The sequence below is a fragment of the Bombina bombina genome, chromosome 4, assembly GCF_027579735.1.
Source record: "Bombina bombina isolate aBomBom1 chromosome 4, aBomBom1.pri, whole genome shotgun sequence".
In the NCBI taxonomy this organism is placed as follows: Eukaryota; Metazoa; Chordata; class Amphibia; order Anura; family Bombinatoridae; genus Bombina; species Bombina bombina.
This window is the reverse complement of record NC_069502.1, coordinates 163,076,816-163,100,463: the sequence shown is the minus strand read 5'-3', so window position 1 is coordinate 163,100,463 and position 23,648 is coordinate 163,076,816. Positions and strand designations below refer to the sequence as shown.

At 41.8% G+C, this 23,648-nt stretch overlaps 1 protein-coding gene across 5 annotated transcripts in view; it reads left to right on the top strand.

Annotated features, from left to right (window-relative positions):
• Window positions 1–23,648, top strand: part of LPIN1 (lipin 1) — a 477,940-nt gene that overhangs the window by 356,079 nt on the left and 98,213 nt on the right. For all 5 annotated transcript variants that reach the window (XM_053709668.1, XM_053709669.1, XM_053709670.1 and 2 more), the window contains one exon: window positions 22,731–22,824. In XM_053709668.1, the coding sequence (XP_053565643.1) occupies window positions 22,731–22,824 (94 nt within the window). The remainder of the gene's footprint in view (window positions 1–22,730; window positions 22,825–23,648) is intronic.

The window sequence follows — 23,648 nt, the reverse complement described above, 5'->3', positions numbered from 1 at the left end:
CTTATGGCAGACAGTCCCCAAGGTCGAGGGGGCGGTTTCTACTCTAAACAAGCGCACCACTATACCCATAGAAGATAGTTGTGCTTTCTAAGATCCTATGGATAAAAAATTAGAAGGTTTGCTAAAAAAGATGTTTGTTCAGCAAGGTTACCTTCTACAACCAATTGCATGCATTGTCCCTGTCACTACAGCCGCGTGTTTCTGGTGCGATGAGCTAGAAAAGGCGATTATTAGTAATTCTTCTTCTTATGAGGAGATTATGGACAGAATTCGTGCTCTTAAATTGGCTAATTCTTTCACCCTAGACGCCACCTTGCAATTGGCTAGGTTAGTGGCGAAAAATTCTGGGTTTGCTACTGTGGCGCGCAGAGCGCTTTGGTTAAAATCTTGGTCAGCGGATGCGTCTTCCAAGAACAAATTGTTTGACATTCCTTTCAAGGGGAAAACACTGTTTGGCCCTGACTTGAAAGAGTTTATCTCTGATATCACTGGGGGCAAGGGCCACGCCCTTCCTCAGAATAGGTCTTTCAAGGCCAAAAATAAACCTAATTTTCGTCCCTTTCGCAGAAACGGACCAGCCCCAAGTGCTACGTCCTCTAAGCAGGAGGGTAATACTTCTCAAGCCAATCCAGCCTGGAGACCAAGGCAAGGCTGGAACAAAGGAAAGCAGGCCAAGAAACCTGCCACTGCTCCGAAGACAGCATGAGATGCGGGCCCCCGATCCGGGACCGGATTTGGTGGGGGGCAGACTCTCTCTCTTCACTCAGGCTTGGGCAAGAGATGTTCTGGATCCTTGGGCGCTAGAAATAGTCTTCCAAGGTTATCTTCTGGAAGTGATTCATCCTGTTCCATTAAAAGAACGAGGGATGGGGTTCTACTCCAATCTGTTCGTAGTTCCCAAAAAAGAGGGAACGTTCAGACCAATCTTAGATCTCAAGATCCTAAACAAGTTTCTCAAGGTTCCATCGTCCAAAATGGAAACCATTCGAACAATCCTTCCATCCAGGAAGGTCAATTCTTGACCACGGTGGATTTAAAGGATGCGTATCTACATATTCCTGTCCACAAGGAACATCATCGGTTCCTAAGGTTCGCATTCCTGGACAAGCATTACCAGTTCGTGGCGCTTCCTTTCGGATTAGCCACTGTTCCAAGGATTTTCACAAAGGTACTAGGGTCCCTTCTGGCGGTGCTAAGACCAAGGGGCATTGCTGTAGTACCTTACTTGGACGACATTCTGATTCAAGCGTCGTCCCTTCCTCAAGCAAAGGCTCACACGGACATAGTCCTGGCCTTTCTCAGATCTCACGGATGGTAAGTGAACGTGGAAAAGAGTTCTCTATCTCCGTCGACAAGAGTTCCCTTCTTGGGAACAATAATAGACTCCTTAGAAATGAGGATTTTTCTGACAGAGACCAGAAAAACAAAACTTCTAAACTCTTGTCGGATACTTCCTTCCGTTCCTCTTCCTTCCATAGCACAGTGCATGGAAGTGATAGGTTTGATGGTAGCGGCAATGGACATAGTTCCTTTTGCGCGCATTCATCTAAGACCATTTCAATTGTGTATGCTCAGTCAGTGGAATGGGGACTATACAGACTTGTCTCCGAAGATACAAGTAAATCAGAGGACCAGAGACTCACTCCGTTGGTGGCTGTCCCTGGACAACCTGTCGCTAGGGGTGACCTCCCGCAGACCAGAGTGGGTCATTGTCACGACCGACGCCAGTCTGATGGGCTGGGGCGCGGTCTGGGGATCCCTGAAAGCTCAGGGTCTTCGGTCTCGGGAAGAATCTCTTCTACCGATAAATATTCTGGAACTGAGAGCGATATTCAATGCTCTCAAGGCTTGGCCTCAGCTAGCGAGGGCCAAGTTCATACGGTTTCAATTAGACAACATGACGACTGTTGCGTACATCAACCATCAGGGGGGAACAAGGAGTTCCCTGGCGATGGAAGAAGTGACCAAAATCATTCAATGGGCGGAGACTCGCTCCTGCCACCTGTCTGCAATCCACATCCCAGGAGTGGAAACTTGGGAAGCGGATTTTCTGATTCGTCAGACATTGCATCCGGGGGTGTGGGAACTCCATCCGGAAATCTTTGCCCAAATCACTCAACTGTGGGGCATTCCAGACATGGATCTGATGGCCTCTCGTCAGAACTTCAAGGTTCCTTGCTACGGGTCCAGATCCAGGGATCCCAAGGCGACTCTAGTAGATGCACTAGTAGCACCTTGGACCTTCAACCTAGCTTATGTATTCCCGCCGTTTCCTCTCATCCCCAGGCTGGTAGCCAGGATCAATCAGGAGAGGGCGTAGGTGATCTTGATAGCTCCTGCGTAACCACGCAGGACTTGGTAGGCAGATCTGGTGAATATGTCATCGGCTTCACCATGGAAGCTACCTTTGAGACGAGACCTTCTTGTTCAGGGTCCGTTCGAACATCCGAATCTGGTCCTACTCCAGCTGACTGCTTGGAGATTGAACGCTTGATCTTATCAAAGCGTGGGTTCTCAGATTCTGTTATTGATACTCTTGTTCAGGCCAGAAAGCCTGTAACTAGAAAAATTTACCACAAAATATGGAAAAAATATATCTGTTGGTGTGAATCTAAAGGATTCCCTTGGGACAAGGTAAAGATTCCTAGGATTCTATCCTTTCTTCAAGAAGGATTGGAGAAAGGATTATCTGCAAGTTCCTTGAAGGGACAGATTTCTGCCTTGTCTGTGTTACTTCACAAAGAGCTGGCAGCTGTGCCAGATGTTCAAGCCTTTGTTCAGGCTCTGGTTAGAATCAAGCCTGTTTACAAACCTTTGACTCCTCCTTGGCGTCTCAACTTAGTTCTTTCAGTTCTTCAGGGGGTTCCGTTTGAACCCTTACATTCCGTTGATATTAAGTTATTATCTTGGAAAATTTTGTTTTTGGCTGCAATTTCTTCCGCTAGAAGAGTTTCAGAATTATCTGCTCTGCAGTGTTCTCCTCCTTATCTGGTGTTCCATGCAGATAAGGTGGTTTTACGTACTAAACCTGGTTTTCTTCCAAAAGTTGTTTCTAACAAAAACATTAACCAGGAGATAGTCGTGCCTTCTTTGTGTCCGAAACCAGTTTCGAAGAAGGAACGTTTGTTGTTCGCGCTCTAAAATTCTATTTAGATTCTACAAAGGATTTTAGACAAACATCTTCCTTGTTTGTTGTTTATTCTGGTAACAGGAGAGGTCAAAAAGCAACTTCTACCTCTCTCTCTTTTTGGATTAAAAGCATCATCAGATTGGCTTACGAGACTGCCGGACGGCAGCCTCCTGAAAGAATCACAGCTCATTCCACTAGGGCTGTGGCTTCCACATGGGCCTTCAAGAACGAGGCTTCTGTTGATCAGATATGTAGGGCAGCGACTTGGTCTTCACTGCACACTTTTACCAAATTTTACAAGTTTGATACTTTTGCTTCTTCTGAGGCTATTTTTTGGGAGAAAGGTTTTGCAAGCCGTGGTGCCTTCCATTTAGGTGACCTGATTTGCTCCCTCCCTTCATCCGTGTCCTAAAGCTTTGGTATTGGTTCCCACAAGTAAGGATGACGCCGTGGACCGGACACACCTATGTTGGAGAAAACAGAATTTATGTTTACCTGATAAATTACTTTCTCCAACGGTGTGTCCGGTCCACGGCCCGCCCTGGTTTTTTAATCAGGTCTGATAATTTATTTTCTTTAACTACAGTCACCACGGTATCATATGGTTTCTCCTATGCAAATATTCCTCCTTAACTAACGTCGGTCGAATGACTGGGGTAGGCGGAGCCTAGGAGGGATCATGTGACCAGCTTTGCTGGGCTCTTTGCCATTTCCTGTTGGGGAAGAGAATATCCCACAAGTAAGGATGACGCCGTGGACCGGACACACCGTTGGAGAAAGTAATTTATCAGGTAAACATAAATTCTGTTTTTTCTTTTTAACCTCTCATACTCTTGTCTACTTTTATCTTTGGGGCCTCCTTTAGAAAGTCCCTTGACCCACGGATGAGTGTGGTGATCCGGGCAGCATCAATATCCGAATAGGTAAATGTTTTTGTACCATCTACTTTAGGAGTTGTTTCCATAATATCCGAAAACAATGGACACCTGGTGCAAGTAAACACTTCAAGACAGTCTATTATATCAATAGTAACAGACAAGACTGTGTACAGCTCCCAGGTGAATCAGATAGGTGCAAGTGGTAAGAGGGACTGTCAACCTCTGTAAATATAGTAAACAAACAATTCCACAGCACCTTCCTTTTTAACAAGATTTATTGAACTTCTTCTCCCATGGAGTCACAAACAGGTTACTGCAATGTTTCGGGAGGTTATCCCTTAATCATGCTAATGGGCCTCATTTGTTTAGATGCATATATAGGCCTACATATTAACCCATTGTATATTGTTACAAAGTGAATCATATAACTAAATACTACCACCTAGTGGTTACATTTATTATTACACTTAAATACATATATACAATTTAAAAACAATACACTATTTTCCTATATAAATATAGATGGAAAAATGTTAACTTTAATTTATACATTATTTATACATTAATTCCTAAGGGAATTAATAGAGAGCTTGACCTCAAAGTATTTCTGTAATGTGCATTAAAAATAATGTATAAATTAATAAAGTTAACATTTTCCATAGAATTTGTCGCTGAGGAAATCTAGAGAAATCTCTCCTGGTTTGTATTCATTCAGGATTCTTCTGTGTGTAAGTCATTTTAATAATTCATTCAGTGTTCTTGTGTTTGTAAGTCATTTAAATAATTCAGTATTCCATGGTTATTTTTACATTGTCGGTTCATTATGTTATCTTCTGTCTCCAGGCAGTAGTACTGTATGATAATAGCAGCTGTATTTTTCTGATAAAATATGTGTATTTAAAAAAGCTTTCTTAATGTTTTTTCCCTAATTTACATAGAAAAAAAAATAATGTTTGTAGAGACAAAGCAGATGCTGATAAACCATATAAATGTGACAGCAGAAAAGTACTCTGGTGAGTTTTATCTGCTGACTGTCTATTCTTCTAACTTTGCGGCAAGAATGGCAGTGAAGTTGCAAGTAAGGTGGTCCTATATATATTGGTAGTTTGAATAGATTTTAAGAAAGGCTTCATTAAAGGGACACAAAATCACACATTTGTCATTCATGATTCAGATAGACCATATAGGAGTCGATTTATTAAAGCCTTTGCAGGCTATGCACCCCCTACAACTGCAGGTTCTCCCAAGAGAACCTGCAGTCCGTATTTAACAAGCAGCGGTCATCAGACCGCTGCTTCCCTAACCTTTCGCCACCTCTTAGGTGGCGAATTTCAATCTCCCTGGTCGGACGAGACAGCTCCTGCCCGCACGTGATTGGCTGTGCGCGGGCAGGGGGTGGGATTGCAGGCGAGCGGAATTAAGCCCGCCAGAGGCCAGTTGTGGCGGACAGGAGAGCATATGTGCGCCCCTGTCCGCCGCAGCTTGATAAATCGACTCCACAGTTGTAAAAATGTTTTACTTTTATCACATTTATTTTGTCCACAAGGTAATCTTTGGTAAAAGATAATACCTAGGTAGGTAGTGCAGTGATAGCCGGTATTATTCATGATTATCTAGTGTGTTATATCAGTGTTTGATAAACCTGGGTGCCATGGTTCAACTGGCCTTAAATTTAAGCAGCTTTCATATGCACATGCATAAAAGAAAATATTGCCAGGCTTGCAAATATGGGGTAACCAGGTAATATCCTGCACATGCAGTATACATGAGCCTCTTAAACTGAGTGTGGCATTAGTTCTGGTAACTTGCAAAATGACATGTCATTTAAAGGGACACTGTACTAAAAAAGTACTGTCATCAGAATGAAAAGATCAGCATTTCTCCAACATAGGTGTGTCCGGTCCACGGCGTCATCCTTACTTGTGGGATATTCTCTTCCCCAACAGGAAATGGCAAAGAGCCCAGCAAAGCTGGTCACATGATCCCTCCTAGGCTCCGCCTACCCCAGTCATTCTCTTTGCCGTTGTACAGGCAACATCTCCACGGAGATGGCTTAGAGTTTTTTAGTGTTTAACTGTAGTTTTTCATTATTCAATCAAGAGTTTGTTATTTTCAAATAGTGCTGGTACGTACTATTTACTCAGAAACAGAAAAGAGATGAAGAATTCTGTTTGTATGAGGAAAATGATTTTAGCAACCGTAACTAAAATCCATGGCTGTTCCACACAGGACTGTTGAGAGCAATTAACTTCAGTTGGGGGAACAGTTTGCAGTCCTTTGCTGCTTGAGGTATGACACATTCTAACAAGACGATGTAATGCTGGAAGCTGTCATTTTCCCTATGGGATCCGGTAAGCCATGTTTATTACGATTGTAAATAAGGGCTTCACAAGGGCTTATTTAAACTGTAGACCTTTTTTGGGCTAAATCGATTGATATTAACACTTATTTAGCCTTGAGGAATCATTTATTCTGGGTATTTTGATATAATAATATCGGCAGGCACTGTTTTAGACACCTTATTCTTTAGGGGCTTTCCCAAAGCATAGGCAGAGTCTCATTTTCGCGCCGGTGTTGCGCACTTGTTTTTGAGAGGCATGGCATGCAGTCGCATGTGAGAGGAGCTCTGATACTTATAAAAGACTTCTGAAGGCGTCATTTGGTATCGTATTCCCCTTTGGGTTTGGTTGGGTCTCAGCAAAGCAGATACCAGGGACTGTAAAGGGGTTAAAGCTTAAAACGGCTCCGGTTCCGTTATTTTAAGGGTTAAAGCTTCCAAAATTGGTGTGCAATATTTTCAAGGCTTTAAGACACTGTGGTGAAAGTTTGGTGAATTTTGAACAATTCCTTCATGTTTTTTCGCAATTGCAGTAATAAAGTGTGTTCAGTTTAAAATTTAAAGTGACAGTAACGGTTTTATTTCAAAACGTTTTTTGTACTTTCTTATCAAGTTTATGCCTGTTTAACATGTCTGAACTACCAGATAGACTGTGTTCTGAATGTGGGGAAGCCAGAATTCCTATTCATTTAAATAAATGTGATTTATGTGATAATGACAATGATGCCCAAGATGATTCCTCAAGTGAGGGGAGTAAGCATGGTACTGCATCATTCCCTCCTTCGTCTACACGAGTCTTGCCCACTCAGGAGGCCCCTAGTACATCTAGCGCGCCAATACTCCTTACTATGCAACAATTAACGGCTGTAATGGATAATTCTGTCAAAAACATTTTAGCCAAAATGAACCCTTGTCAGCGTAAGCGTGGATGCTCTGTTTTAGTTACTGAAGAGCATGACGACGCTGATATTAATATCTCTGAAGGGCCCCTAACCCAATCTGAGGGGGCCAGGGAGGTTTTGTCTGAGGGAGAAATTACTGATTTAGGGAACATTTCTCAGCAGGCTGAATCTGATGTGATTACTTTTAAATTTAAATTGGAACATCTCCGCATTTTGCTTAAGGAGGTATTATCCACTCTGGATGATTGTGAAAATTTGGTCATCCCAGAGAAACTATGTAAAATGGACAAGTTCCTAGAGGTGCCGGGGCTCCCAGAAGCTTTTCCTATACCCAAGCGGGTGGCGGACATTGTTAATAAAGAATGGGAAAGGCCCGGTATTCCTTTCGTCCCTCCCCCCATATTTAAAAAATTGTTTCCTATGGTCGACCCCAGAAAGGACTTATGGCAGTCAGTCCCCAAGGTCGAGGGAGCGGTTTCTACTTTAAACAAACGCACCACTATTCCCATAGAGGATAGTTGTGCTTTCAAAGATCCTATGGATAAAAAATTAGAAGGTTTGCTTAAAAAGATGTTTGTTCAGCAGGGTTACCTTCTACAACCCATTTCATGCATTGTCCCTGTCACTACAGCCGCATATTTCTGGTTTGATGAACTGATTAAGGTGCTCGATAGTGACTCTCCTCCTTATGAGGAGATTATGGACAGAGTCAATGCTCTCAAATTGGCTAATTCTTTCACTCTAGACGCCTCTTTGCAATTGGCTAAGTTAGCGGCTAAGAATTCTGGGTTTGCTATTGTGGCGCGCAGAGCGCTTTGGTTGAAATCTTGGTCGGCTGATGCGTCTTCCAAGAACAAGCTACTAAACATTCCTTTCAAGGGGAAAACGCTGTTTGCTCCTGACTTGAAAGAGATTATCTCTGATATCACTGGGGGTAAGGGCCATGCCCTTCCTCAGGATCGGCCTTTCAAGGCAAAAAATAGACCTAATTTTCGTCCCTTTCGTAAAAACGGACCAGCCCAAGGTGCTACGTCCTCTAAGCAAGAGGGTAATACTTCTCAGGCCAAGCCAGCTTGGAGACCAATGCAAGGCTGGAACAAGGGAAAGCAGGCCAAGAAACCTGCCACTGCTACCAAGACAGCATGAAATATTGGCCCCCGATCCGGGACCGGATCTGGTGGGGGGCAGACTCTCTCTCTTCGCTCAGGCTTGGGCAAGAGATGTTCTGGATCCTTGGGCGCTAGAAATAGTCTCCCAGGGTTATCTTCTGGAATTCAAGGGACTTCCCCCAAGGGGGAGGTTCCACAGGTCTCAGTTGTCTTCAGACCACATAAAAAGACAGGCGTTCTTACATTGTGTAGAAGACCTGTTAAAAATGGGAGTGATTCATCCTGTTCCATTGAGAGAACAAGGGATGGGGTTCTACTCCAATCTGTTCATAGTTCCCAAAAAAGAGGGAACGTTCAGACCAATCCTAGATCTCAAGATCTTAAACAAATTTCTCAAGGTCCCATCGTTCAAGATGGAAACCATTCGAACTATCCTTCCTTCCATCCAGGAAGGTCAATTCATGTCCACGGTGGATTTAAAGGATGCGTATCTACATATTCCTATCCACAAGGAACATCATCGGTTCCTAAGGTTTGCATTCCTAGACAAACATTACCAGTTCGTGGCGCTTCCTTTCGGATTAGCCACTGCTCCAAGGATTTTCACAAAGGTACTAGGGTCCCTTCTAGCGGTGCTAAGACCAAGGGGCATTGCAGTAGTACCTTACCTGGACAAGCGTCGTCCCTCCCTCGAGCAAAGGCTCACACGGACATCGTCCTGGCCTTTCTCAGATCTCACGGCTGGAAAGTGAACGTGGAAAAGAGTTCTCTATCCCCGTCAACAAGGGTTCCCTTCTTGGGAACAATTATAGACTCCTCAGAAATGAGGATTTTTCTAACAGAGGCCAGAAAGACAAAACTTCTGGACTCTTGTCGAATTCTTCATTCCGTTCCTCTTCCTTCCGTAGCTCAGTGCATGGAAGTGATCGGGTTGATGGTAGCGGCAATGGACATAGTTCCTTTTGCGCGCATTCATCTAAGACCATTACAACTGTGCATGCTCAGTCAGTGGAATGGGGACTATACAGACTTATCTCCAAAGATACAAGTAAATCAGAGGACCAGAGACTCACTCCGTTGGTGGCTGTCCCTGGACAACCTGTCACGAGGGATGACATTCCGCAGACCAGAGTGGGTCATTGTCACGACCGACGCCAGTCTGATGGGCTGGGGCGCGGTCTGGGGATCCCTGAAAGCTCAGGGTCTTTGGTCTCGGGAAGAATCTCTTCTACCGATAAATATTCTGGAACTGAGAGCGATATTCAATGCTCTCAAGGCTTGGCCTCAGCTAGCGAGGACCAAGTTTATACGGTTTCAATCAGACAACATGACGACTGTTGCGTACATCAACCATCAGGGGGGAACAAGGAGTTCCCTAGCGATGGAAGAAGTGACCAAGATCATTCTATGGGCGGAGTCTCACTCCTGCCACCTGTCTGCTATCCACATCCCGGGAGTGGAAAATTGGGAAGCGGATTTTCTGAGTCGTCAGACATTGCATCCGGGGGAGTGGGAACTCCATCCGGAAATCTTTGCCCAAGTCACTCAACTATGGGGCATTCCAGACATGGATCTGATGGCCTCTCGTCAGAACTTCAAAGTTCCTTGCTACGGGTCCAGATCCAGGGATCCCAAGGCGGCTCTAGTGGATGCACTAGTAGCACCTTGGACCTTCAAACTAGCTTATGTGTTCCCGCCGTTCCCTCTCATCCCCAGGCTGGTAGCCAGGATCAATCAGGAGAGGGCGTCGGTGATCTTGATAGCTCCTGCGTGGCCACGCAGGACTTGGTATGCAGATCTGGTGAATATGTCATCGGCTCCACCTTGGAAGCTACCTTTGAGACGAGACCTTCTTGTTCAGGGTCCGTTCGAACATCCGAATCTGGTTTCACTCCAGCTGACTGCTTGGAGATTGAACGCTTGATTTTATCGAAGCGAGGTTTCTCAGATTCTGTTATCGATACTCTTGTTCAGGCCAGAAAGCCTGTAACTAGAAAGATTTACCACAAAATTTGGAAAAAATATATCTGTTGGTGTGAATCTAAAGGATTCCCTTGGGACAAGGTTAAGATTCCTAGGATTCTATCCTTCCTTCAAGAAGGATTGGAAAAAGGATTATCGGCAAGTTCCCTGAAGGGACAGATTTCTGCCTTGTCGGTGTTACTTCACAAAAAACTGGCAGCTGTGCCAGATGTTCAAGCCTTTGTTCAGGCTCTGGTTAGAATCAAGCCTGTTTACAAACCTTTGACTCCTCCTTGGAGTCTCAATTTAGTTCTTTCAGTTCTTCAGGGGGTTCCGTTTGAACCCTTACATTCCGTTGATATTAAGTTATTATCTTGGAAAGTTTTGTTTTTAGTTGCAATTTCTTCTGCTAGAAGAGTTTCAGAATTATCTGCTCTGCAGTGTTCTCCTCCTTATCTGGTGTTCCATGCAGATAAGGTGGTTTTACGTACTAAACCTGGTTTTCTTCCAAAAGTTGTTTCTAACAAAAACATTAACCAGGAGATTATCGTACCTTCTCTGTGTCCGAAACCAGTTTCAAAGAAGGAACGCTTGTTACACAATTTGGATGTTGTTCGCGCTCTAAAATTCTATTTAGATGCTACAAAGGATTTTAGACAAACATCTTCCTTGTTTGTTGTTTATTCAGGTAAAAGGAGAGGTCAAAAAGCAACTTCTACCTCTCTCTCTTTTTGGATTAAAAGCATCATCAGATTGGCTTACGAGACTGCCGGACGGCAGCCTCCCGAAAGAATCACAGCTCATTCCACTAGGGCTGTGGCTTCCACATGGGCCTTCAAGAACGAGGCTTCTGTTGATCAGATATGTAGGGCAGCGACTTGGTCTTCACTGCACACTTTTACCAAATTTTACAAGTTTGATACTTTTGCTTCTTCTGAGGCTATTTTTGGGAGAAAGGTTTTGCAAGCCGTGGTGCCTTCCATTTAGGTGACCTGATTTGCTCCCTCCCTTCATCCGTGTCCTAAAGCTTTGGTATTGGTTCCCACAAGTAAGGATGACGCCGTGGACCGGACACACCTATGTTGGAGAAAACAGAATTTATGTTTACCTGATAAATTTCTTTCTCCAACGGTGTGTCCGGTCCACGGCCCGCCCTGGTTTTTTAATCAGGTCTGATAATTTATTTTCTTTAACTACAGTCACCACGGTACCATATGGTTTCTCCTATGCTATTATTCCTCCTTAACGTCGGTCGAATGACTGGGGTAGGCGGAGCCTAGGAGGGATCATGTGACCAGCTTTGCTGGGCTCTTTGCCATTTCCTGTTGGGGAAGAGAATATCCCACAAGTAAGGATGACGCCGTGGACCGGACACACCGTTGGAGAAAGAAATTTATCAGGTAAACATAAATTCTGTTTTTAACTTGAAAAAATATGATGAAAAAAATAAAGTTAAAGTAATATACTAGTAAGAGTTGTGCACTTAGTACAAACACTGAATAGCTTATGGGTACTTCCTTCTTATGATCAGCGAGAAAGCACATATTAACCAATGAGCATGAAAGGGACAGTAAACACCTTGAGATTTGTATATACTGTACATTGTTTAGTTCACAATTTTGCTAAATATTTTATATTTTGCCCCCTTTTCTTGTAATTTAGCTGTAAAATTCAAACAATTTCTAATTCTCAGAAGTTGAAATGCATCCTGCTGACTTCTCAAGGGTAACTGGTCCCTAATTTGCTTTATCAGATAACTGCAATACAATGCATGTTATACTAACTTTATGACAGGGGCTAATCTTGTTGTCTGTGGACTAAAGCCCAGGGGCGAGATTACATATATGGTGCAGGCTTCAGCATAACTTTCGTCCGTAATTTCCCCTCGCACATCGGGGAATCACATAAACCCCGCCGGCAGTTCATAAAGTACCCTAAGTCGGATAAACTAGCGATGTCCAGAAATGTGCGTAAATACAAATTTCGGGAGTCGCCAGTGACTTACAGCACGTTAGAAACTGCCGGCACCTAAGAAAAAAAAAAAAAGTTAAGTCTCCCGTAAAAGTCTAACCTGCCTTCCAAAAATAAACCCGACACGTAAAAACCCCTATATTCGCAATCCCCCCACATCGCAACTAATAATAAAATTATTAACCCCTAAATCAGCAACCCCCCAGTTTAATAGTTTAATTAGGTTAATTGCAATGTGGGTTAATGGCGAGTTGGGGTTAATACATATATTAGGGAGATTGCGATGTGGGTGAATGGCGCATTCGGGGTTAATAGTTTAATTAGGTTAATTGCAATGTGGGTGAATGGAGGATTAGGGGTTAATTGTTTTATTAGGTTTATTGCGATGTGGGTGAATGGCGGATAAGGGGTTAATAATTACGCCGCATATGTAATCTTGCCAAAGATTGGCTCCTCTAAATAAAGTAAATGGCGGTTGGAGTTTGGCTGTTACTGTCCCTTTAACAGGAAATACTTATCTACCAATAAGTATTAGTAGGAAGTGCCTGTAAGCCAATTAGCATTAGTAAGACGTATTTGTGAGTACAATGTCCCTTTATTTCTAATCCTTTGCTATAAATCAGAGCTTGACAAACTTCTGTTGGCTTCTTTCTGGATGACTACATAGGGTTGTATACAAATACCCTAGTCTGGGTCCTGTCTGGTATATATGGCTCATTAATATTTTTACTGGATCCTATGTTTAAAATACATTTGTCAACCTATGCTGTAAGTGTTAAAAATTTCAAGCATAATATTTCTCTAAATATATTGATATTTAATAAAATAAATATTTAACATTTTCTTGTTATTTTCTCTAACAAACTAACAGCTAGATTACGAGTTTTCAGCGCTATAGGGAAATTAACGACCGCCACAAAAGCGGCGTTATTTCACCTCCCTATAGTGCTGCTATTACAGGTTTTGAAAATGCAGGCTTGTGTGGGCGATATGGTGGCGTTGAGCTCCATACCGCAATGAAATACAAGCACTGCTTTGACGTGCTCATGCACGATTTCCCCATAGACATCAATAGGGAGAGCCGGCAAAAAAGAAGCCTAACACTTGCGATTGCAGAAACAAAAGCTCTGTAACACAGCCCCATTGAAAAAGTTATGTTTAAACACCCCTAATATGCCGCCCCTGACATCGCTGCCACCTACATAATGTTATTAACCCCTAATCTGCCACCCTTAACATCGCCTCCACCTAAATAAAACTATTAACCCCTAATCTGCTGTCCCTAACATCTCCGCCACCTAAATACACTTATTAACCCCTAATTTGCTGCCCTTAACATTGCCACCTACATTACAGTTATTAACCCCTAATCTGCTGCCCCAATGTCGCTGCCACTATACTAAAGTTATTAACCCCTAAACCTCTGGCCTCCAACATCACTAACACTAAATAAATATATTAACCCCTAAACCTAACCCTAAGCATAACCCTAACTTAAAGGGACATTAAACCCAATTTTTTTCTTTCACGATTCAGATAGAGAATACCATTTTAAACAACTTTCTAATTTACTTCTATTATCTAATTTGCTTCATTCTCTTGATATTCTTTCCTGAAAAGCATATCTAGATAGGCTAAGTAGCTTCTGATTGGTGGCTGCACATATATGCCTCATGTGATTGGCTCACCAATGTGCATTGCTATTTCTTTAACAAATGATATCTAAAGATTGCATTGTTTAAAATTGTATGCTCTATCTGAATTGTGAAAGATTTTTTTGGGGTTTAATGGCCCTTTAACCCTAAATCTAACCCCAACCCTAACACCCCCTAACTTAAATATAATTAAAGTAAACCTTACAATTATTACCTAAATAATTCCTATTAAAAACTAAATACATACTTACCTGTAAAATAAAACCTAAGCTAGCCTCAATATAACTAATAGTTATATTGTAGCTATCTTAGGTTTTATTTTTATTTCACAGGTAAGTTTGTATTTATATTAAAGGGACACTGTACCCAAATTTTTTCTTTTGTAATTCAGAAAGAGTATGCAATTTTAAGCAACTTTCTAATTTACTCCTATTATCAATTTTTCTTTGTTCTCTTGCTATCATTATTTGAAAAAGAAGGCATCTAAGTTTTTTTTTGGTTTCAGTACTCTGGACAGCACTTTTTTATTGGTGGATGAATTTATCCACCAATCAGCAAGGACAACCCAGGTTGTTCACCAAAAATGGGCCGGCATCTAAACTTACATTCTTGCATTTCAAATAAAGATACCAAGAGAATGAAGAAAATTTGATAATAGGAGTAAATTAGAAAGTTGCTTAAAATGTCATGCTCAATCTGAATCACAAAAGAAACATTTTGGGTACAGTGTCCCTTTAACTAGGTAGACTAGTTATTAAATAGTTATTAACTTTGTATTTATTTTAACTAGGTAGTTATTAAAAGTTACCTGTAAAATAAAACCTAAACTGCCTTACACTAAAAACTAACATTACAATAAAATAAATTAAATTCATAAAATACTATTTCTTCTGTTATGTGTGATCAGTCCACGGGTCATCATTACTTCTGGGATATTATCTGCTCCCCTACAGGAAGTGCAAGAGGATTCACCCAGCAGAGTTGCTATATAGCTCCTCCCCTCTACGTCACCTCCAGTCATTCTCTTGCACCCAAAGACTAGATAGGAGGTGTGAGAGGACTATGGTGATTATACTTAGTTTTTAGAACTTCAATCAAAAGTTTGTTATTTTACAATAGCACCGGAGCGTGTTATTACCTCTCTGGCAGAGTTTGAAGAAGAATCTACCAGAGTTTTTCTTATGATTTTAACCGGAGTAGTTAAGATCATATTGCTGTTTCTCGGCCATCTGAGGGAGGTAAAAACTTCAGATCAGGGGACAGCGGGCAGTTGAATCTGCATTGAGGTATGTAGCAGTTTTTATTTTCTGAATGGAATTGATGAAAAAATCCTGCCATACCGTTCTAATGAACATGTATGTATACTCTACACTTTAGTATTCTGGGGATGGTATTTCACCGGAATTACTCTGTAAAAGTACATTAAACCTTTTATTAGGTATTTTTCATGTTAAACGTTTTTGCTGGAATGTAGAATCGTTTGCATTAATGAGGTACTGAGTGAATAAGTATTTGGGCATTATTTTTCCACTTGGCAGTTTGCTTGTGTTAATTATGACAGTTTCGTTTCTCTCTCACTGCTGTGTGTGAGAGGGAGGGGCCGTTTTTGGCGCTCTTTGCTACGCATCAAAAATTTCCAGTCAGTTTTTCTGCATGATCCGGTTCATCTCTAACAGAACTCAGGGGTCTTCAAACTTCTTTGAAGGGAGGTAGATTCTCTCAGCAGAGCTGTGAGACTTATATAGTGACTGTGATTTAAAACGTTGCTCTGTAATTTTTATGTTTAAAATTTAATTAGTGTTATTTTACTAATGGGAACAAACCTTTGCTAAAAAGTTGTGTTGTTTGTTAAGAGTGATGCTATAACTGTTTTTCAGTTCATTATTTCAACTGTCATTTAATCGTTTAGTGCTTCTGAGGCACAGTACGTTTTTATTAAATAAAATTGTAACCGAGTTGCATGTTTATTGCTAGTGTGTTAAACATGTCTGATTCAGAGGAAGATACCTGTGTCATTTGTTCCAATGCCAAGGTGGAGCCCAATAGAAATTTATGTACTAACTGTATTGATGCTACCTTAAATAAAAGCCAATCTGTACAAATTGAACAAATTTCACCAAACAGCGAGGGGAGAGTTATGCCGACTAACTCGCCTCACGTGTCAGTACCTGCATCTCCCGCCCGGGAGGTGCGTGATATTATGGCGCCTAGTACATCTGGGCAGCCATTACAGATAACATTACAAGATATGGCTACTGTTATGACTGAAGTTTTGGCTAAATTACCAGAACTAAGAGGCAAGCGTGATCACTCTGGGGTGAGAACAGAGTGCGCTGATAATTCTAGGGCCATGTCTGATACTGCGTCACAGCTTGCAGAGCATGAGGACGGAGAGCTTCATTCTGTAGGTGACGGTTCTGATCCAAACAGATTGGATTCAGATATTTCAAATTTTAAATTTAAATTGGAAAACCTCCGTGTATTACTAGGGGAGGTCTTAGCAGCTCTCAACGATTGTAACGCTGTTGCAATACCAGAGAAAATGTGTAGGTTGGATAAATACTTTGCGGTACCGGCGAGTACTGACGTTTTTCCTATACCTAAGAGATTAACTGAAATTGTTACTAAGGAGTGGGATAGACCCGGTGTGCCGTTCTCACCCCCTCCAATATTTAGAAAGATGTTTCCAATAGACGCCACCACACGGGACTTATGGCAAACGGTCCCTAAGGTGGAGGGAGCAGTTTCTACTTTAGCTAAGCGTACCACTATCCCGGTGGAGGATAGCTGTGCTTTTTCAGATCCTATGGATAAAAAATTAGAGGGTTACCTTAAGAAAATGTTTGTTCAACAAGGTTTTATATTACAACCCCTTGCATGCATCGCGCCGATCACGGCTGCGGCAGCATTTTGGATTGAGTCTCTAGAAGAGAACCTTAGTTCAGCTACGCTGGACGACATTACGGACAGGCTTAGAGTCCTTAAACTAGCTAATTCATTCATTTCGGAGGCCGTAGTACATTTAACCAAACTTACGGCTAAGAATTCAGGATTCGCCATTCAGGCACGCAGGGCGCTGTGGCTAAAATCCTGGTCGGCTGATGTAACTTCTAAGTCCAAATTACTTAATATACCTTTCAAGGGGCAAACTTTATTTGGGCCCGGTTTGAAAGAAATTATCGCTGACATTACAGGAGGTAAGGGCCACGCTCTACCTCAAGACAAAGCCAAAGCTAAGGCTAGACAGTCTAATTTTCGTCCCTTTCGGAATTTCAAAGCAGGTGCAGCATCAACTTCCACTGCACCAAAACAGGAAGGAGCTGTTGCTCGTTACAGACAAGGCTGGAAACCTAACCAGTCCTGGAATAAGGGCAAGCAGGCCAGAAAACCTGCTGCTGCCCCTAAGACAGCATGAACCGAGGGCCCCCGATCCGGGACCGGATCTAGTGGGGGGCAGACTCTCTCTCTTCGCCCAGGCTTGGGCAAGAGATGTCCAGGATCCCTGGGCGCTAGAGATCATATCTCAGGGATACCTTCTAGACTTCAAATTATCTCCCCCAAGAGGGAGATTTCATCTGTCAAGGTTGTCAACAAACCAAATAAAGAAAGACGCGTTTCTACGCTGTGTACAAGATCTATTATTAATGGGAGTGATCCATCCGGTTCCGCGGTCGGAACAAGGACAAGGGTTTTACTCAAACCTGTTTGTGGTTCCCAAAAAAGAGGGAACTTTCAGGCCAATCTTGGATTTAAAGATCCTAAACAAATTCCTAAGAGTTCCATCGTTCAAAATGGAAACTATTCGGACAATTTTACCCATGATCCAAAAGGGTCAATACATGACCACAGTGGATTTAAAGGATGCTTACCTTCACATACCGATTCACAAAGATCATTACCGGTATCTAAGGTTTGCCTTTTTAGACAGGCATTACCAGTTTGTAGCCCTTCCATTCGGATTGGCTACGGCTCCAAGAATCTTCACAAAGGTTCTGGGTGCCCTTCTAGCGGTTCTGAGACCGCGAGGAATTTCGGTAGCTCCGTACCTAGACGACATTCTGATACAAGCTTCAAGCTTTCAAACTGCCAAGTCTCATACAGAGTTAGTTCTGGCATTTCTAAGGTCGCATGGATGGAAAGTGAACGAAAAGAAGAGTTCTCTCTTGCCTCTCACAAGAGTTCCATTCTTGGGGACTCTTATAGATTCTGTAGAAATGAAGATTTATCTGACAGAAGACAGATTAACAAAGCTTCTAAATGTATGCCGTGTCCTTCATTCCATTCAACTCCCGTCAGTAGCTCAATGCATGGAGGTGATCGGCTTAATGGTAGCAGCAATGGACATAGTACCCTTTGCACGCCTACATCTCAGACCGCTGCAATTGTGCATGCTGAGTCAGTGGAATGGGGATTACTCAGATTTGTCCCCCACTCTGAATCTGGATCAAGAGACCAGAAACTCTCTTCTATGGTGGCTTTCTCGGCCACATCTGTCCAGGGGGATGCCGTTCAGCAGGCCGGACTGGACAATCGTAACAACAGACGCCAGCCTTCTAGGTTGGGGCGCTGTCTGGAATTCTCTGAAGGCTCAGGGACAATGGAGTCAGGAGGAAAGTCTCCTGCCAATAAACATTCTGGAATTGAGAGCAGTTCTCAATGCCCTTCTAGCTTGGCCCCAGTTAAAGACTCGGGGGTTCATCAGGTTTCAGTCGGACAACATCACGACTGTAGCTTACATCAACCATCAAGGAGGGACAAGAAGCTCCCTAGCAATGATAGAAGTATCAAAGATAATTCGCTGGGCAGAGTCTCACTCTTGCCACCTGTCAGCAATCCACATCCCGGGAGTGGAGAACTGGGAGGCGGATTTCTTGAGTCGCCAGACTCTTCATCCGGGGGAGTGGGAACTTCATCCGGAGGTCTTTGCCCAAATACTTCAACGTTGGGGCAAACCAGAGATAGATCTCATGGCGTCTCGCCAGAACGCCAAACTTCCTCGCTACGGATCCAGATCCAGGGATCCGGGAGCGGTTCTGATAGATGCTTTGACAGCACCTTGGAACTTCAGGATGGCTTATGTGTTTCCACCCTTCCCACTGCTTCCTCGATTGATTGCCAAAATCAAACAGGAGAGAGCATCAGTGATTCTAATAGCGCCTGCATGGCCGCGCAGGACTTGGTATGCAGATCTAGTGGACATGTCATCCTGTCCGCCTTGGTCTCTACCTCTAAGACAGGACCTTCTGATTCAGGGTCCATTCAAACATCAAAGTCTAACTTCTCTGAAGCTGACTGCTTGGAAATTGAACGCTTGATTTTATCAAAACGTGGTTTTTCTGAGTCGGTTATTGATACCCTGATACAGGCTAGGAAGCCTGTTACCAGAAAGATTTACCATAAAATATGGCGTAAATACCTATACTGGTGTGAATCCAAAGATTACTCCTGGAGTAAGGTTAGGATTCCTAGGATATTGTCTTTTCTACAAGAAGGTTTAGAAAAGGGTTTATCGGCTAGCTCATTAAAGGGACAGATCTCAGCTCTGTCCATCTTGTTACACAGGCGTCTGTCAGAGAATTCAGACATTCAGGCCTTTTGTCAGGCTTTAACTAGGATCAAGCCTGTGTTTAAAACTGTTGCTCCGCCATGGAGTTTAAACTTAGTTCTTAACGTTTTACAGGGTGTTCCGTTTGAACCCCTTCATTCCATTGATATAAAATTGTTATCTTGGAAAGTTCTATTTTTAATGGCTATTTCCTCGGCTCGAAGAGTCTCTGAGTTATCAGCCCTACATTGTGATTCTCCTTATCTGATCTTTCACTCAGACAAGGTAGTTCTGCGTACTAAACCTGGGTTCTTACCTAAGGTAGTCACTAACAGGAATATCAATCAAGAGATTGTTGTTCCATCCTTGTGTCCAAATCCTTCTTCAAAGAAGGAACGTCTTCTACACAATCTGGATGTAGTTCGTGCCCTCAAGTTCTACTTGCAGGCAACTAAAGATTTTCGCCAAACTTCTTTCCTGTTTGTCGTTTATTCTGGACAGAGGAGAGGTCAAAAAGCTTCTGCTACCTCTCTCTCTTTTTGGCTTCGTAACATAATACGTTTAGCCTATGAGACTGCTGGACAGCAGCCTCCTGAAAGAATTACAGCTCATTCCACTAGAGCTGTGGCTTCCACTTGGGCCTTTAAGAATGAGGCCTCTGTTGAACAGATTTGCAAGGCTGCAACTTGGTCTTCGCTTCATACTTTTTCCAAATTTTACAAATTTGACACTTTTGCTTCTTCGGAGGCTATTTTTGGGAGAGAGGTTCTTCAGGCAGTGGTTCCTTCTGTATAATGAGCCTGCCTATCCCTCCCGTCATCCGTGTACTTTTGCTTTGGTATTGGTATCCCAGAAGTAATGATGACCCGTGGACTGATCACACATAACAGAAGAAAACATAATTTATGCTTACCTGATAAATTCCTTTCTTCTGTTGTGTGATCAGTCCACGGCCCGCCCTGTTTTTTAAGGCAGGTACATATTTTTTAAATTATAATTCAGTCACCACTACACCCTTGGTTTCTCCTTTCTCGTTGGTCTTTGGTCGAATGACTGGAGGTGACGTAGAGGGGAGGAGCTATATAGCAACTCTGCTGGGTGAATCCTCTTGCACTTCCTGTAGGGGAGCAGATAATATCCCAGAAGTAATGATGACCCGTGGACTGATCACACAACAGAAGAAAGGAATTTATCAGGTAAGCATAAATTATGTTTTTCTAACTTACAAAAAACCCCACCACGAAATTACAAAGAATAAAAAAAGAAATTATCAAAAATAAAAACGAATTACTCCTAATCTAATAGCCCTATCAAAATAAAAAAGCCCCCCCAAAATAAAAAAAAACCCCTAGCCTACACTAAACTGCCAATGGCCCTTAAAAAGCCTTTTGCAGGGCATTGACCCAAAGAAATCAGCTCTTTTACCTGTAAAAAAAAATGCAAACACCCCCCAATAGTAAAACCCACCACCCAACCAACCAACCCCTCCAAATAAAAACCTATCTAAATAAATCTAAGCTAACCATTGCCTTGAAAAGGGCATTTGGATGGGCTTTGCCCTTAAAAGGGCATTTAGCTCTTTTGCATTGCCCAAACCCTAAGCTAAAAAAAAACCCCACCCAAAAAACCCTTTTTAGCTTAGGGTTTGGGCAATGTAAAAGAGCTAAATGCCCTTTTAAGGGCAATGCCCATCTAAATGCCCTTTTCAGGGCTATGGTTAGCTTAGGTTTTTATTTGGGGGAGTTGGTTGGTTGGGTGGTGGGTTTTACTGTTGGGGGGTGTTTGTATTTTTTTTTTTTTATAGGTAAAAGAGCTGATTTCTTTGGGGCAATGCCCCACAAAAGGCCCTTTTAAGGGCCATTGGCAGTTTAGTGTAGGCTAGGTTTTTTTTTATTTTGGGGGGGCTATTAGATTAGTAGTAATTAGTTTTTATTTTTGATAATTTTGTTTTTATTTTTTTTTAATTTAGTGTTTATATTTTTTTGTAATTTATTAAATTGCATTTTATTAATTTAATTTATTTTATTGAAAGGGTTAGTTTTTAGTGTAAGGCAGGTTAGGTTTTATTTTACAGGTAACTTTGTATTTATTTTAACTAGGTAGCTAGTAAATAGTTAATAACTATTTACTAACTAGTCTACCTAGTTAAAATAAATAAATACAAACTTAGCTGTGAAATAAAAATAAAACCTAAGATCGCTACAATGTAACTATTAGTTATTTTGTAGCTAGCTTAGGTTTTATTTTACAGATAACTTTGTATTTAGTTTTAACTAGGAATTATTTAGTTAATAATTGTAAGGTTTATTTAGCTTTATTTTAATAATATTTAAGTTAGGGGGTGTTAGGCTTAGGGTTACGTTAGGGTTAGGGTTAGATTTAGGGTTAGGGTTACGTTAGGGTTAGGGGTTAATATATTTATGTAGAGTTAGTGATGTGGGAGGTTAGGTTTAGGGGTTAATAATTTTGTGGTTTAGTGGTTAATAGGTTTATTATAGCAGCGGTGTGGGTGGACGGCAGATTAGGGGTTAATAATCTTTAAATAGTGTTTGAGATGCGGGAGGGGGCTTAATAGGTTTATTATAGTGGTGACGATGTCGGGGAGCTGCGAAATTGGGGTTAATAATTTTATTTAGTGGCGGCGATGTCCGGCGCGGCAGATTAGGGGTTAATAATTTTATTTTATTCTTTGCGATGCGGCAGGGCCTCGGTTTAGGGGTTAATAGGTAGTTTATGGGTGTTAGTGTACTTTTTAACACTTTAGTTATGAGTTTTATGCTACAGATTTTTAACATAAAACTCATAACTACTGACTTTAGATGGCGGTACGGATCTTGTCGGTATAGGATGTACCGCTCACTTTTTGGCCTCCCAGGCAAACTTGTAATACCGGCACTATGGGAGTCCCATTGAAAAAGGACTTTTTTAAAAGTGCGGTACTGACGTTGCGTGACGGCCAAAAAGGTGTGCGGTACACCTATACCTACAAGACTTGTAATAGCGGCGTTATTCACGCATAACGCAAAACTCGTAATCTAGCTGTAAATGTTTTCCTGCATAGGTTAAAAAAATAAATATATATATAGAAAGTAAACAGAACTTAACTGACATTTGGAAAAGTTATTTCTTACACTTATGGAGGCAATTATTGAAATAATGAATTATATATAGTGTGTAGGTGTTCCTTGTGACTCATAATCTGGAATTTTCCCAAGCTGTTATTTATCAAATGTATTACAGATAAACGAAGCAGACACCTGGGAGCTGATGGTGTTTATTTGGATGACATCACTTGTATGGATCCTGAAGTTGCAGCATTATATTTTCCCAAAAGGTATAGTTTGTATATATAAAAAACATGCCAGTCTCAATGATATTGCTTTGTCAGTATTTTAGCAGGCTGTCCAGTAAAATCATTACAAGAATACTGGACACTTAAATGTCAAAAATGTTTAAGGTCCATGAATGTTAAAGGGACAGTTTAGTCAAAATTAAACTTTCATGATTCAGATAAGGCATGCAACTTTCCAATTTACTTTTATCATCAAATTTGCTTTGTTCTTTTGGTATTCTTTGTTGAACGCTAAACCTTGGAAGGCTCATACGCTAACTTCTAAGTCCTTGAAGGACGACTCTTATCTCAGTGCATTATGACAGTTTTTTTTTTACAGCTAGAAAGTGCAATTTCATGTGGGCTATATAGATAAACATTGTGCTCACTCATGTGGAGTTATTTATGAGTCAACACTGATTGGCTAAAATACAAGTCTGTCAAAAACTGAAATAAGGGGACAGTCTGCAGAGGCTTGGATGCAAGGTTAAAAGTGTATTAATATAACATTATGCAAAACTATCCCTTTAAATGTATAATGTCTCCAATGCTTTTACGCATTGCAAATCTGTAGCAGAAAAAATTGAGAAGCAGCTAAGGGGAGCTACAGTTTAAGGGGGGGCGTTACTGGCAACCAAAGAGGTAAAATTGTTGATTTAGAAGTACTTGTAAGTACTTGAAGCCAAGGGGTAAAGTAATTGCCTCGTTGATAGGATCAAGAATGAGGTCTAAGGTAGGGTTTTTGGGGGGGCATTGTGTGACTCCATAGTCCATCGTGCCCAATCACCTACGCTATGTCCAAACAATCATTGGTTGCACACTCTAGT